Raw genomic sequence first — 15,522 nt, forward strand, 5'->3', positions numbered from 1 at the left:
CAACCCGTCCATGCTGACCAGATATCCGAACCCAATCTAGTCCCACCTGACAGCACCCAGCCCATATCCCTCCAAACCCTTCCTATTCATATACCCATCCAAATGCCTCTTAAATGTTGTAATTGTACTAGCCTCCACCACTTCCTCTGGCAGCTCATTCCATGTACGTACCACCCTTTGTGTGAAAACGTTGCCCCTTAGGTCCCTTTTATATCTTTACCCTCTCACCCTAAACCTATGCCCTCTAGTTCTGGACTCTCCCACCCCAGGGAAAAAAAAACCTTCTCTATTAATCCTATCCACGCCCCTCATAATTTTGTAAATCTCCATAAGGTCACCCATCAGCCTCCAACGCTCCAGGGAAAACAGCCTTTCCCTATATCTCACAGCCTCTCCCTATATCTCAAATCCTCCAACCCTGGCAACATCCTTGTAAATCTTTTCTGAACCCTTTCAAGTTCCACAACATCTTTCCGATAGGAAGGAGACCAGAATTGCATGGAATATTCCAACAGTAGCCTAACCAATGTCCTGTACAGCCGCAACATGATGTCCCAACTCCTGTATTCAATACTCTGACCAATAAAGGAAAGCATACCAAACACCTTCTTCACTATCCTATCTACCTGCGACTCCACTTTCAAGGAGCTGTGAACCTGCACTTCAAGGTCTCTTTGTTCAGCAACACTCTCTAGGACCTTACCATTAAGTGTATAAGTCCTGCTAAGATTTGTTTTCCCAAAATGCAGCACCTTGCATATATCTGAATTAAACTCCATCTCCCACTTCTCGGCCGATTGGCCCACCTGATCAAGATCCTGTTATAATCTGGGATAAACTTCTTCACTGTCCACTACACCTCCAATTTTGGTGTCATCTACAACCTTACTAGGTGTACCTCTTATGCTCACATCTAAATCATTTATGTAAATGACAAAATGTAGAGGACCCAGCACCGATCCTTGTGGCAATCCACTGGTCACAGGCCTCCAGTCTGTAAAACAACCCTCCACCACCTCCTTCTGTCTTCTACCTTTGAGCCAGTTCTGTATCCACATGGCGAGTTTTCCTTGTATTCCGAGAGATCTAACCTTGCTAACCAGTCTCACAAGGGGAACCTTGTTAAATGCCTTACTGAAGTCCATATAGATCACATCTACCACTCTGCCCTCATCAATCCTCGTTGCTACTTCTTCAAAAAACTCAATCAAGTTTGTGAGACATGATTTCCCACGCATGTTGGGAAAGCCATGTTGACTATCCCTAATCAGTCCTTGCCTTTCCAAATACATGTACATCCTGTCCCTCAGGATTCCCTCCAACAACTTGCCCATCACCGACGTCAGGCTCACCGGTCTATAGTTCCCTGGCTTGTCCTTCCTACCCTTCTTAATCAGTTGCACCACGTTACCCAACCTCCAGTCTTCCGGCACCTCACCAGTGACTATCAATGATATAAATATCTCAGCAAGAGACCTAGCAATCACTTCTCTAGCTTCCCACAGAGTTCTAGGATACACCTGATCAGGTCGCGGGGATTTATCCACCTTTATGCATTTCAAGACATCCAGCACTTCCTCCTCTGTAATATGGACATTTTGTAAGGTGTCACCATCTTTTTTGCTACCCTTTTGTCCTTTATGTATTTGTAAAAACTCTTTGGATTCTCCTTAATTCTATTTGTCAAAGCTATTTCAAGTCCCCTTTTTGCCCTCCTGATTTCCCTCTTAAGTATACTCCTAATACCTTTATTCTCTTCTAAGGATTCACTCGATCTATCCTGTCTATACCTGACATATGCTTCCTACTTTTTTCTTAACCAAATCCTCAATTTCTTTAGTCATCCAGCATTCCCTATACCTACCAGCCTTTCCTTTCATCCTAACAGGAATACATTTTCTCTGGATTCTTGTTATCTCATTTCTGAAGGCTTCCCATTTTCCAGCTGTCCCTTTACCTGCGAACATCTGCCCCCAATCAGCTTTTGAATGTTCTTGCTTAATACCGTCAAAATTGGCCTTTCCCAGCTTAGAACTTCAACTTTTAGATCTGGTCTATCCTTTTCCATCACTATTTTAAATCTAATAGAATTATGGTCACTGGACCCAAAGTGCTCCCCCACTGACACCTCAGTTACCTGCCCTGCCTTATTTCCCCAAGAGTAGGTCAAGTTTTGCACCTTCTTTTGCCGATACATCCACATACTAAACCAGAAAATTTTCGTGTACACGCAACAAATTTCTCTCCATCTAAATCCTTAACACTATGGCAGTTCTAGTCTATGTTTGGAAAGTTAAAACCCCCTATCATAACCACTCCATTATTCTTACAGATAGCTGAGATCTCCTTACAAGTTTGTTTCTCAATTTCCCTCTGACTATTAGGGGTCTATAATACAATCCCAATAAGGTGACCATCCTTTCTTATTTCTCAGTTCCACCCAAGGAACTTCCCTGGAGATGTGGAGGAATTTCTTCTCTCAAAGCGTTGAGTGTCTTTGGAACTCCTTGCCACAGAGAGGTGTGGGGGCTGTGTCCTTGTATATAGCTAGGACTGAAATAAATAGATCCTTGATCAGCAGGGGAATCAAGACTTGTGGGTGAAAAGTAAGAAAGTGGATCAAAGGAACGTCAGATCAGATGCGATCTTATTGAATGTTCCTATTTCTGATGGTCGTTTTGATTTCAGCAAATTGTATCAAGAATAACAGATACTTAGTTGGTGTCTTGGATGATCAGAAATAGTTACTACTGTTATCCTTTGAGCTATTGTTATAAAGCCACAGTGTTTTGTTGCTCTTTTAAGTGCATGACACTTCTGCAATTTCACATATTGCTACTAAATACTTCAGACAAGTTTAAGCCCTTACTCTCTTGCTTACAATGTACCACTGTCTTGATTTGTTGTTTGACATGGCATTTCAAGAGCAATATCAAATTCCATGCTAGAATGAACAGAAGTGAAATAAAGCTACCATATATGATTGACTTTCAAAATTCTGGACAGATAGCAATCAGCCCCCATGCAAGAGATAATCAATAGGACTCTAACAGTTTTATTATTGGTGCTAGAATTCATTAAAGAAAATAAAGACCGTGTAAGAGATGAAACGCACTTGTACATAGCATGGTATTTGGCAGAGAAACAGCCCAAGTATTCACAGAAAATGATACTCATTCCCATTTGTAAAGACTCATTTTGCTCCTGACTTGAAGAACGATGAGATGAAAGATTGCTTAATCTGTTTTAATAGATGTTGTTAAAGAAACAATGCTCGTCAGGACTCAAAGAATCTTTTTCTTCAGGTATTGTTTTTTGTTTGGGGGGGGTGAGCATGGTGGATGGGATCCTTCTGCACGCACACAACAGACAGCTGGAACTTCAACGTAGATTAGATTATTTACAGTGTGCAAACAGGCCCTTCGGCCCAACAAGTCCACACCGACCCGCTGAAGCGCAACCCACCCATACCCCTACATTTACCCCTTACCTAACACTACGGGCAATTTTAGCATGGCCAATTCACCTGACCTGCACATCTTTGGACTGTGGGAGGAAACCGGAGCACCCGGAGGAAACCCACGCAGGCACGGGGAGAACGTGCAAACTCCACACAGTCAGTCACCTGAGTCGGGAATTGAACCCGGCTCTCTGGCGCTGTGAGGCAGCAGTGCTAACCACTGTGCCACCGTGCCGCCCACAAATATTGCTGTTGAAGAATGACACCCTCTGACCATGTCACACTCCCTCAGTGAGGTACTAAAATGTCACATACACAAAAGCCAGAGCAAAATTACAAACTTCACCTTTAAAAACTGGAATATAACTGTGACAGAAAGGCAAGGAGCCAAAAAGGTCATCTTCTACTCATAATGCTGTAGAATCATACTGTACAGAAGAGGCCTCTCCGCCCATCGAGTCTGTACCATCAGAAAAACATTACTATCTACCCTAATCCCACTTTCCTGCATTAGGCCCATAGCCTTCTATGTTATGACACTAGAATTGCTTACCCAAGCACTTACTAAAGGTTGTGAGATTTCCTGCTTCAACTACCCTTCCAGGCAGTGCATTCCAGAGGCCTACCATCCTCTGGGTTAAAAATATTTTCCTCAAGTCCCCACTAAATCTCCTGCCTTTCACTTTAAAGCAGTTTTTTCCTCTTCAAAACATATTCTCTCTTCGAAGCTAAAATGCTCCATCCCATGAGCATCCTAGTGAATCTCCTCTGCACCCTCTCCAGCGCAGTCACAACCTTCCTGTAGTGTGCTGTTTAGAAGTGCACACATTACTCCAGCCTGTGACCTAACCAATAATTTTGTACAGTTCTGACATGACCTCCTTGCTCTTATTATAGTTGCCTCCACTAATAAATGCAAGTGACCCATATGCCTTCTTAACCACCCTATTAAGTCAAAGTGACGGCCGAGTGATATTATTGTTGGACTGTTTATTCAGACACCCACATAATATTCTGGGGACCTGCATTCAAATCCCATCATGGCAGATGGTGGAATTTTAATGCAATTTTTAAAAATCTGAATTGAGAGTCTAATGATGACCATGAATTCATTATCAACTGTTGGCAAACCCATCTGGTTCACTAATATCCTTTAGGGAAGGAAACTTCTATTTTTATCTGGGTCTGGACTCACATATAGGCCAAACAAGAGTAATGTGGTTGACTCTTAACTGCCCTCTGGACAATTAGGGATGGACAATAAATGCTGGCTTGCCCAGCAACACCATTACAAATAAAGAAAAAACACTTCTCGTGCCACCTTCAGGGATGTGTGGGCAAGTATCCTAACATTCCCCTTTTTTCCATGAGCTTTCTAGTGTTGTACCATTCATTGAATACTCCCTTGTTTTGTTCCTTCTTCCCAACTTTGATATCCAAATTACATCTGTCACAGTTATTAGAATTATCAACTGCCATATTATTCCGATTCATACTTATTTGACTTTTAGGTATCTTTCATATGATTTAAAAATAAAGTTGTGCTCAATTCAAAAATCCGTGACATTAGTGGCCGTTTTCTAAAAGTGAGGGGTTTTCTTTTTGTGAACGAGAGTCTTACACAAGGGCGATCCCGTCGGTGTTTAAACCACATTCCCGTCTCCAGAATCTCAGGTAATTCTGACGGTGACGCTGTGTGTGTAACGGCCAGAGGTGAAGTTAGTTGGGTCGGGATTTATTAAGGAGCAGTCGGATTGTTTAAAGCGGAGAACAGACATGTCCGGAGTCCAACTGTACGTCTCCAGTGTGTCATCATCCAGAGAGGTAAATGCAGCTCAGTGAACACAGGAGGCAGGAGGCCGTGTATCTCACTGACACATTCACCAAGATATCACCCGATTATTAATTTCATATTGTTAGAGACATGCCTTTTAAGCACTGTTGCCATTAATTAACAAAACTAAATAAATAACGAAACAAACTAAATCATATAAATTATTAGTTTATTCCAAGTATTTTGAAAATGATTTCTGCTAGAATTAATCTTATAATTAGTCGATGAGTTCAGTTCCCTATTTAAAAGGTACATAAAATCTGGTTTCTCCATTCTCTCTAATCCGTGACTAATCATAATTGTATTAAATCTGATAAAACTTTCGCCAGGCTTCAAAAAGACATTAAAGAAAAGCATCAATTACACTGGTCAGCTCTCAAATCATTTGGCAGGAGTTGCCCAAATCCAGTAGAACCTTCTCGAGTTTAAAATTAAACGAAAACACAGATCTCTCCCAGTCGAAAGGGGGTCCTTTAACATTCACATTCTCTCAGTCCAGCATACAAACACGATCACTTCAAACACTGGCGCACTGCACAGACCTTTAATATGTAAGTGAAACCGTAGCACCATTCCATCAAACATAGAAATCCCCAGTTTGACCGCTGATCTCGGAGACAAATCCATTTCATCCAACTGAACGGTCAGTCAGTAGGGAATTCTATATTCTGTCCAGTGATTCAGAAAATGCTGCTGTACAACACAAAAAGGTAGCGGTGAGGATCGTCTTCCTCTCCCTTTTTGAAAGAGCTATCCATTTTTTCCCCACACCCTTCTCTTGTAACATAGTGCAGCAAATCATTGCAGTTTCAACTTCAATTTCAGCTGTAATTCTCCTTTAAAAAGGTCTTCTCTGAATCAGCAGCCAATGCAATTTGGTATGACAGATGGTTTAAGAAATTAAGAGCCCATGGAGAGAGGATCAGGCGGACATTGTCCAAAGATCCTTGAAGACAGCAGGGTAGGTAAGGTGGTTAAGACGACATATGGGATACTTTATTAGTTGAGACATTGAAAACAAGAGCAAAGAACAATGATGGAGTTCTATATCAGGCCAGTGAGGCCACAACGGCAGTAATGTATGTAGTTCTGGTCACTATAGTATAGAAATGACATGCAGTGGAAGGGGTTAAAAAATGCACCAAGATACTACCTGAACTGGAGCATTTCATCTACAAAGATAGATTGGAGAGCTTGGTGTTATTTTCCTTCGAGTGAAGAAAACTGAGAGGAAACCAGATTCAGGTGTAAAAGTGTTGAGAAGTATAAATTGGATAGATGGAGAGAAACTTGTCCCGTTAATCAAGGATCCTTAACTAAGGGCCACAGCGTGAAGACCATAGGTCAGAGACAGATGGAGACCAGTCAGCTGACCAAGTCTACACCACCATTCAACAAGATGCACTCAGTTTTTTTTCCCAGGGTTGGGGAATTGAGCAGTAGAGGGCATCAGTTTAAGGTTAGAGGGGAAAGAATAAAATGAACTGGAGAGGCAACGTTTTTTTAAAAAAAAAGGTGTGGTAAACATATGGAATAAGCTGCCAGTGGAAGTGGCTGAGGTGAGTACATTAGCAACATTTAAAAGGTATTTGGACAAATACACAGATAGGAAATGTTTACAAGGATATGGGCCAAGTGCAGGGAAAGGGGGTTAGCGTTGATGACATTTTGGTCGGCATGAACCAGTTTGGGACAAAGAGCCAGTCTCTGAGATCACACCTGATCTGATTAGTGGGCGGCACGGTGGCACAGTGGTTAGCACTGCTGTCTCACAGCGCCTGAGACCTGGGTTCAATTCCCGACTCAGGCGACTGACTGTGTGGAGTTTGCACGTTCTCCCCGTGTCTGCATGGGTTTCCTCCAGGTGCTCTGGTTTCCTCCCACAGTCCAAAGATGTGCGGGTCAGGTGAATTGGCCATGCTAAATTGCCCGTAGTGTTAGGTAAGGGGTAAATGTAGGGGTATGGGTGGGTTGCGCTTCGGCGGGTCGGTGTGGACTTGTTGGGCCGAAGGGCCTGTTTCCGCACTGTAAGTAATCTAATCTAATCGTCAACTCAACATTCCTGCTTTTCCTCAGGTTTTTAATCAATAAAGGAATCAAGTTTTATCTTAACCTTAAATATAATCAATGACCCAACCTCTGCAGTTGTCTGTGGTAAAGAATTCCACAAGTTCATTACCCTCAGAAGAACTTCCTCCTCATCTGATTTAAAAAGGGTGACTCTTCTATGCGCTCTGGTCCTAGACTCTCCCAAAAGGGGAAACAACCTTTTCACCTCTAACCTGTAAAGTCCCCTAAGAATACTGTATATTTCAATAAGGTCTCTGCTCATTCTACGATTTGCAATGCATACTCGCCCAACCAACTCAACCTGTCCCCAAAACACAGTCACTTATTTCTGGAATCAACCTAACGAATCTCCTCTGCATTGCTTCTGACACCATTTGCTTCACATGTCTACATTCCTCTCTGAATTCTGTGCATCATTCTCACAGCTTGGAACCCCAGCACTGATTCCTGTGGTACTCCATTAGTTACAGGTTGCCATTCTGAAAATGTCCTCCTTATCCCAACTCTGTATTCTATTAGTTATTCAATCTTCTATCCATGCTAATCTACCACCTCCAACACCATGGGCTCTTGTTTTGTTAAGTAGGTAACATGCAGAGTATTTCGAGGAGATGAGGAAAACATACACCCAGAGGATTGTGCTTGTTTGTAACTAACTGCCTAAAAAAGGTGATAGACTTAGGAACATTAAAAAGTACCAAAAGAAGCACTTGAAACGCTGTAGAATAGATGGCTACAAACCAAATGCTTGAAAATGGGACAATGATATGGACACTGGTATGGACACAATGGGTCAAATGACCATTATGACAATGAAAATCCAGATGGCAACAACTTTGCTGCATGATTTCCTCTCCCATCCCATCTACATATTACCTTTAGTTCTTTTGTCACTTATTAATCAGTTACCTGGCTATTCTTTGCAATTTCTAAACTTTTCCTACTATTAAATAATCTGCTGTAAGAATAACTCCAGTTTCTTTGGTGTTTTGCATAACCAACCTGTCGACCCTAACACTATTCTAGTAAATCCTCACTGCATCTTCCTAGACACAACATCCTCCCTAAGGTCTGGTGCACAGAAGTGGCTCCAATTAGCTATCACCTAACTTACTTTATATAGATTTGCAGTGACATCTTTGCTTTTGTGCTCTTTTGGTGAGAAATTATTCTCTTAGTTGCACAGAGGAGGCAGTATTTGAGAAGCCAAATATTATATGCAACACATTGAAGTTCTTTTCTAATTATTTCAGTTCATTCATGGGATATTGGTAGCACTGGCTGGGCTAGCATTTATTGCCCATCACTAGAACATAGAACGGTACAGCACAGAGCAGGCCCTTCAGCCCACGATGTTGTGCCGACCACTGATCCTCATGTATGCACCTTCAAATTTCTGTGATCACATGCATGTCCAGGAGTCTCTTAAATGTCCCCAATGACCCTGCCTCCACAACTGCTGCTGGCAACGCATTCCATGCTCTCACAATTCTCGGTGTAAAGAACCCACCTCTGATATCCCCTCTATACTTTCCTCCAACCAGCTTAAAACTATGACCCCTTATGTTGGTCATTTCTGCCCTGGGAAATAGTCTCTGGCTATCAACTCTATCAATGCCTCTCATTATCTTGTATACCTCAATTAGGTCCCCTCTTCTCCAATGAAAAAAGTCCTAGCTCAGTCAACCTCTCTTCATAAGATAAGCCCTCTAATCCAGGCAGCATCCTGGTAAACCTCCTCTGAACCCTCTCCAAAGCATCCACATCTTTCTTATAATAGGGTGACCAGAACTGGACACATATTCCAAGTGCGGTCTAACCAAAGTTTTATAGAGCTGCAACAAGATCTCACAACTCTTAAACTCAATCCCCCTGCTAATGAAAGCCAAAACACCATATGCTTTCTTAACAACCCTGTCCACTTGGGTGGCCATTTTAAGGGATTTATGTATCTGCACCCCAAGATCCCTCTGTTCCTCCACACTGCCAAGAATCCTATCCTTAATCCTGTACTCAGCTTTCAAATTCGACCTTCCAAAATGCATCACCTCGCATTTATCCAGGTTGAACTCCATCTGCCACCTCTCAGCCCATCTCTGCATCCGGTCAATGTCCCGTTGCAGCCTACAACAGCCCTCTATACTGTCAACGACACCTCCAAACTTTGTGTTATCTGCAAACTTGCCGACTCATCCTTCAATCCCCTCATCCAAGTCATTAATAAAAATTACAAACAATAGAGGCCCAAGAACAGAGCCCTGTGGAATACCACTCATCACAGACTTGCAGGCAGAATATTTTTCTTCTACTACCACTCACTATCTTCTGTTGGCCAGCCAATTCTGTATCCAGACAGCTATGTTCCCCTGAATCCCATTCCTCCTGACCTTCTGTATGAGCCTACCATGGGGAATCTTATCAAATGCCTTGCTGAAGTCCATATACACCACATCCACAGCTTGACCCTCATCAACTTTTCTAGTCACATCCTCAAAGAACTCGATAAAGTTTGTGAGGCATGACCTGCCCCTCACAAAGCCGTGCTGACTGCATTTAATCAAGCCATGCTCTTCCAGATGGTCATAAATCCTATCGCTCAGGATCCTTTCCAACACCTTGCAGACGACAGACGTGAGACTGACTGGTCTGTAATTGCCGGGGATTTCCCTATTTCCTTTCTTGAAGAGAGGAATTACATTTGCCTCTCTCCAGTCCTCAGGTACGACTCCAGTGGAGAGCGAGGGTGAAAAGATCTTCACAAGTGGCGAAGCAATTACATTTCTCGTTTCCCAAAGCAGCCGAAGACAAATCTGGTCCGGGCCTGGCAACTTGTCAATCTTAATGTTTGACAAAATTTTCAGCACATCAGCTTCCTCTATCTCTATCCATTTCAGCATACACACCTGCTCTTCAAAGGTTTCATTCACTACAAAGTTAGTTTCTTTTTTAAAGAGAAGCAAAAAACTCATTTAGGGCTTCCCCTACATCCCCAGACTCCACACACAAATTCCCTATGCTATCCCTGATCAGCCCTACTCTTTCTTTGACCATTCTCTTAGTCCTCACTTAAGTGTAAAATGCCTTTGTGTTCTCCATAATCCGTTCTGTCAAGCCTTTCTTGTGCTCCCTCCTGGCTCTCCTCAGACCATTTTTAAGCTCCTTCCTTGCCTGCCTGTAATCCTGTAAAGCTGAGCTTGACCCTAGCTTCCTCCACCTTATGTAAGCTACCTTCTTCCTTTTGACGAGAAGCTCCACCGCTCTCGTCATCCAAGGTTCCTTTATCTTACCACTTCTTGCCTGTCTCAGAGGGACTTATTTATTCATCACTTGCAACAACTGTTCCTTAAACAGTCTCCACATGTCTATAGTGCCTTTACCATGGAACAATTGTTCCCAATCCATGCTTCCTAACTCATGTCTAATCGCGTCATAGTTTCCTCTTCCCCAATTAAATATCCTCCCATTTTGCCTAACCCTCTCCTTCTCCATAGCTATGTAGAATGTGAGGCAGTTGTGGTCACTATCACCAAAATGCTCTCCCACCACAAGATCTGATACCTGCCCCAGCTCATTTCCAAGCACTAAGTCTAGAATGGCCTCTCCCCTCGTTGGTCTGTCAACGTACTGAATTAGGAAACCCTCCTGAACACACCTTACAAAAACAGCTCCATTCAAATCTTCTGCTCGAAAAAGGTTCCAATCAATATTGGGAAAGTTAAAGTAACCCATTACAACAACCCTACTACGTCCACACTTTTCCAAAATCTGCCAACCTATGCTTTCTTCCATCTCCCTGCTGCTATTGGGGGGCCTGTAGTAAACCCCTAAAGAGGTGAGCGCTCCCTTGCTGTTCCTGATTTCCACCCATACTGACTCAGTAGGCAGATCTTCCTCAACAATGGAAGCTTCTGTAGCTGTGATACCCTCTCTGATTGGTAGTGCTTCACCCCCTCCCTATTCTTTTTAAGTGCTCTAAATCCTGGAAAATCCAGCAACCATTCCTGCCCCTGAGAAGCCCATGTCTCCGTTATGGCCACAACATCATAGCACCAGGTACTGATCCATGCTCTAAGTTCGTCACTTTTATTCCCGATTCTCCTTGCGTTAAAGCAAACACACTTTAACTGATACCTTGGTTCCTTGCCAGGAAAATCCTTCCCACTAGCTGGTCTACCTCTTGCTATTGCCTCATTTTCATCAACTCTCACCTCCAGTATACAGCTCAGGTTTCCACCCCCCTGCCATACTAGTTTAAACCCTCTCGAACTACTCGAGCAAACCTTCCACCCAGGACATTGGTCCCCTTCCAGTTCAGATGCAACCCGTCCTTCTTGTACAGGTCCCACCTTCCCCAGAAGGCATCCCAATTATCTACATATCTGAAGCCCTCCCTCCTACACCAGCTGTGCAGCCACGTATTAAGCTGCGCCTGCTCCCTGTTCCTTACCTCGCTATCTCGTGGCACCGGTAGTAAACTAGAGAACACTACTCTGTTCGTTCTGCTTTGCAACTTCCATCCTAACTCCTGAAATCACTTTTTATATCTTCGATCCTTTTCCTGGCTATATCATTAGTGCCAATATGTAACAAGATTTCTGGCTGTTCATCCTCCCCTTTTAGAACCTTATACACCCGATCAGAGACGTCCCGGACCCTGGCACCAGGGAGACAACATACCTTCCGGGAATCCCGATCCTGACCACAAAATCTCCCGTCGATTCCCCTATCGAGTCCCCTACCACAAGTACTTTCTTATTCTGCCCCCTTCCCTTCTTTGCCACAGTGTCAGGCTCAGTGCCAGAGAACTGACTGCTATGGCTTTCCTCTGGTAGGTCATCCCCCCAGCAGTATCCAAAACGGTATACTTATTGCTGAGGGGAACAACCACAGGGGATCTCTGCACTATCTGATTGTCCCCTTTCCTCCCCCTAACCGTAACCCATTTATCCTTGTCCTAAGCCTTAGGTAACTCCTCTCAATTACCCCCTCAGCCTCCCGAATGATCCGTAGTTCATCCAGCTCCAGCTCCAATTCCCTAACACAGTTTTCAAGGAGATGGAGTTGGGTGCACTTCCCACAGATATAGCCAGTGGAGATGTGTGCCATGTCTTCCACCTGCCACAATCAGCAGGAGCAGCAAGCAACTGCCCTAGCATCCATACCCGACTTATCTGAACACCCACTCAGAACTAAAGTAGAAAGCTTAGTTCAAGTTGCTATAAAATCAATAACAAACTTATATTCAATAGAGGAAGTTTAGAATGAACCTTACTTAATTAACTAGGTTAGAGGAGGAGGGCGGATGGGAGACTCTACAGTTGTAGAGTCTCAGGTTTAGCCGCCTTGCTAATATATATGGTCACTGCTTTCCTTCCTGGCTGCCCCTCTGGTCCTCGTCACTTCCCCCGCTGCTAATTACCTAGGAGGCATCAGTGGTGATCTGCCTTCTTCAATCTCTGCAGTCCTCGTTATGTAACTACATCCACACTGCCGTACAGGAGGCAGTTCCAGGATTTTGACCCAACAATGATGAATGGTGATAGAATTCTAAATCAGGATGGTGCCCAGCTTGGAGTGGAACAAAGTGCATCACTTCTGTATCAAAGGTTAATTGTCAGAAAGATTTTTACCATAGCCTCTGCAATTTTCTGTCTTACTATGACTTGATAGCTAATGAGGCAAGAGTTCTACAGCACAGAAAAAGGGCTTTCAGCACATTGAGTCTATGCCAGTTAAAAGCAACCACCTATGTTCCAGCCTTTGGCCCATAGCTTTGTACACTTTGGCATTGTAAGTGTATATCTGAATACTTCTGAAACATTATGGGGGTTTCTGCCTCTATTACCCCTTTCAGGTAGTGAATTTCAGATTCCTACCAACCCTTGGTGAAAATGTTTCCTTTCATCCCCTGAAAAAACTTTTACTCCTTACTGTAAAACTCTGCACCCAGTTGATCCCTCCATTGCAGAGAAAGCTTTTTTCCTGTCTGTGCCGGTCATAAATTTACACATTTTAATTATGCCCCCATCCCGTCATCTCTTTAGCTCCATGGAAAACAAAGCAGGTCAGGCAGCATCCAAAGAGCAGGAGAATCAACGTTTCGTGCATGAGCTCTTCTTCTTCAGGCTCATGCTCGAAACGTTGATTTTCCTGCTCTTTGGATGCTGCCTGACCTGCTGTGCTTTTCCAGCAACACATTTTCAGCTCTTATCTCCAGCATCCGCAGTCCTCACTTTCTCCTCCATGGAAAACAACTCAAGTCTATCCAATCTCTCTTCCTAATAAACTCTCTAGCCAAAGCAACATACTGGTAAATCTCCTCTATATCCTCTTCCATGCAATCACCTCTCAACAAGTTTTCATCTTGCAATGCAGTGTTGAATGTGGTTCATTTACTCAGCTAGACACACCCTGCCAACAATTTCAATATCATTTCATCTCAAACCCTGGTTTCTTCCCATGCCATTCACCTGCCATTAGTAGCTGCTACAAAAGGTAGACTTTCAAGTGGCTTTTTACTAGAGCAAGTGTGTTTATACACACATACAGGTATGATGATGGGGTGTTCGGAGTCAGTGGCTGTGGAATAGTAAAACAGAACTTGTGTTAATCTTTTTCCTCAGTCTTGAAAACACTCATTGCCAATCAGATCACCTTCATACATCCATAATTTTGAAAATTGAGATATAATTTCATGTGCACCTTGGTAAAACTTAAACAGGAGTCATTTACTAACATTGCCTTTGTACTTCAGTTTGTCATAACTATTTCCTTGCTTTTGTGGACTGGGGGAGGGGGACATTCTCTTAGGAATATTTTAAATAAATTACCATTTTAATGGGGCAATTTTTGTTGACTGCCTCATAATTGAGAGTGATCATGAGAAATATGACAGCAAAATCATTGATAACATTATGCTTTTGAGGGAACAATTTTCTAATTATCCTGTTCTGAGATGTTATTACACAACCCTGCAGCAGCTGAGACTTGAACCTGGGCTCCTGCCTCAAAAGTTAAGGATTTAAGTGAGTGGACTCCAGCTTATCACAGCTAGTAAATGCAGGGATTGGAGGTACAGAAATCAAATCTATCTTTCCATTTGTCTCTGGATTTAGCTGGAAGACCAATAAGTGCAATAAACGGATTAGATTGAGTAGAGGCAACTTCCTTATTCTTAAAAGCATATCCATTAAGATAATCCAGTAGCCTTAGATGATAATAACTTAGATGTCAGCCACAAATTTACCAGAGGTATTGCATTTGACTTCAAATTTAAATTATGATGAACTTTCAACTCAAGCTGAAAGTTTATTTCCATATTTTTAGCCACACCTGCTGTGAACTAGTCCCTTAGAGCCTGATCGACAAAGCAAATTAGCTTTCACTGAAAAGAGAAAAAAAGTCCCGAAAGGCAAAGAGGATAACTGCACCTCACAGGGTTGTGCAGAGTCATTCACAACAGGCTGATACCACATTTAATGCTCCTATAGGTTTGGACACTAACAGATTTCAATAATGCAATATTACACATTAAGGCAAAAAGGTTGTAATATTACAACAAATGCATTTTGCACTAGTGACACCATGACAAATATTCCAGGAAGTGTTATAAAACAAACCTGCCTTGAATTAAAATTAAAGGGCTAATGATTCTTCAGAGAACTTCAATAGTATAACACTACTGCTGAGAAACTGTATACATGAGCTGTCTCTGGATAATGTGCGCCAAAGATGATTTTCTATTTTAATTCTTAGTATATTCTTCACTGGTCCTAGGTCAGATCTCAACAGTCAGAAGTGGAAAGAGTGTTGGAAATAAAACAAATAAGCTACAAACTGATCGATGTTTCAGTCAGTGAAGAAATCCTGGAAGAGATGAGGAATAGGACAGGCAATTCCACCGCTCTTCCACCACAAATATTCAATGATGATTGCTACTGCGGGGTAAGAGAGCTTTAATTTGTTGCTACAACCAATGAAATAGAAGACTGATTTTACCAAAAACTTATTTTCAATGGAGGATCAAATCATCAGATCTCAGCTTAAAGTTCTCCTGTCATACAGCAGAATATAGGTGGTAACATTAATGGGACAAAAATACATTAGGAGATTGACACCACTCAGAAGTAGAAAAATTACCAAATCTAGACGGAATCCA

General features: G+C 42.6%; 1 protein-coding gene across 1 annotated transcript in view; it reads left to right on the plus strand.

The window, feature by feature from the left end:
* Positions 1-15,522, plus strand: part of LOC132820619 (SH3 domain-binding glutamic acid-rich-like protein 3) — a 64,215-nt gene that overhangs the window by 44,841 nt on the left and 3,852 nt on the right. The window contains exon 2 of the mRNA XM_060832821.1: positions 15,141-15,308. Coding sequence (XP_060688804.1) covers positions 15,141-15,308 — 168 coding nt within the window. The remainder of the gene's footprint in view (positions 1-15,140; positions 15,309-15,522) is intronic.

Source organism: Hemiscyllium ocellatum, chromosome 12, assembly GCF_020745735.1.
Source record: "Hemiscyllium ocellatum isolate sHemOce1 chromosome 12, sHemOce1.pat.X.cur, whole genome shotgun sequence".
In the NCBI taxonomy this organism is placed as follows: domain Eukaryota; kingdom Metazoa; phylum Chordata; class Chondrichthyes; order Orectolobiformes; family Hemiscylliidae; genus Hemiscyllium; species Hemiscyllium ocellatum.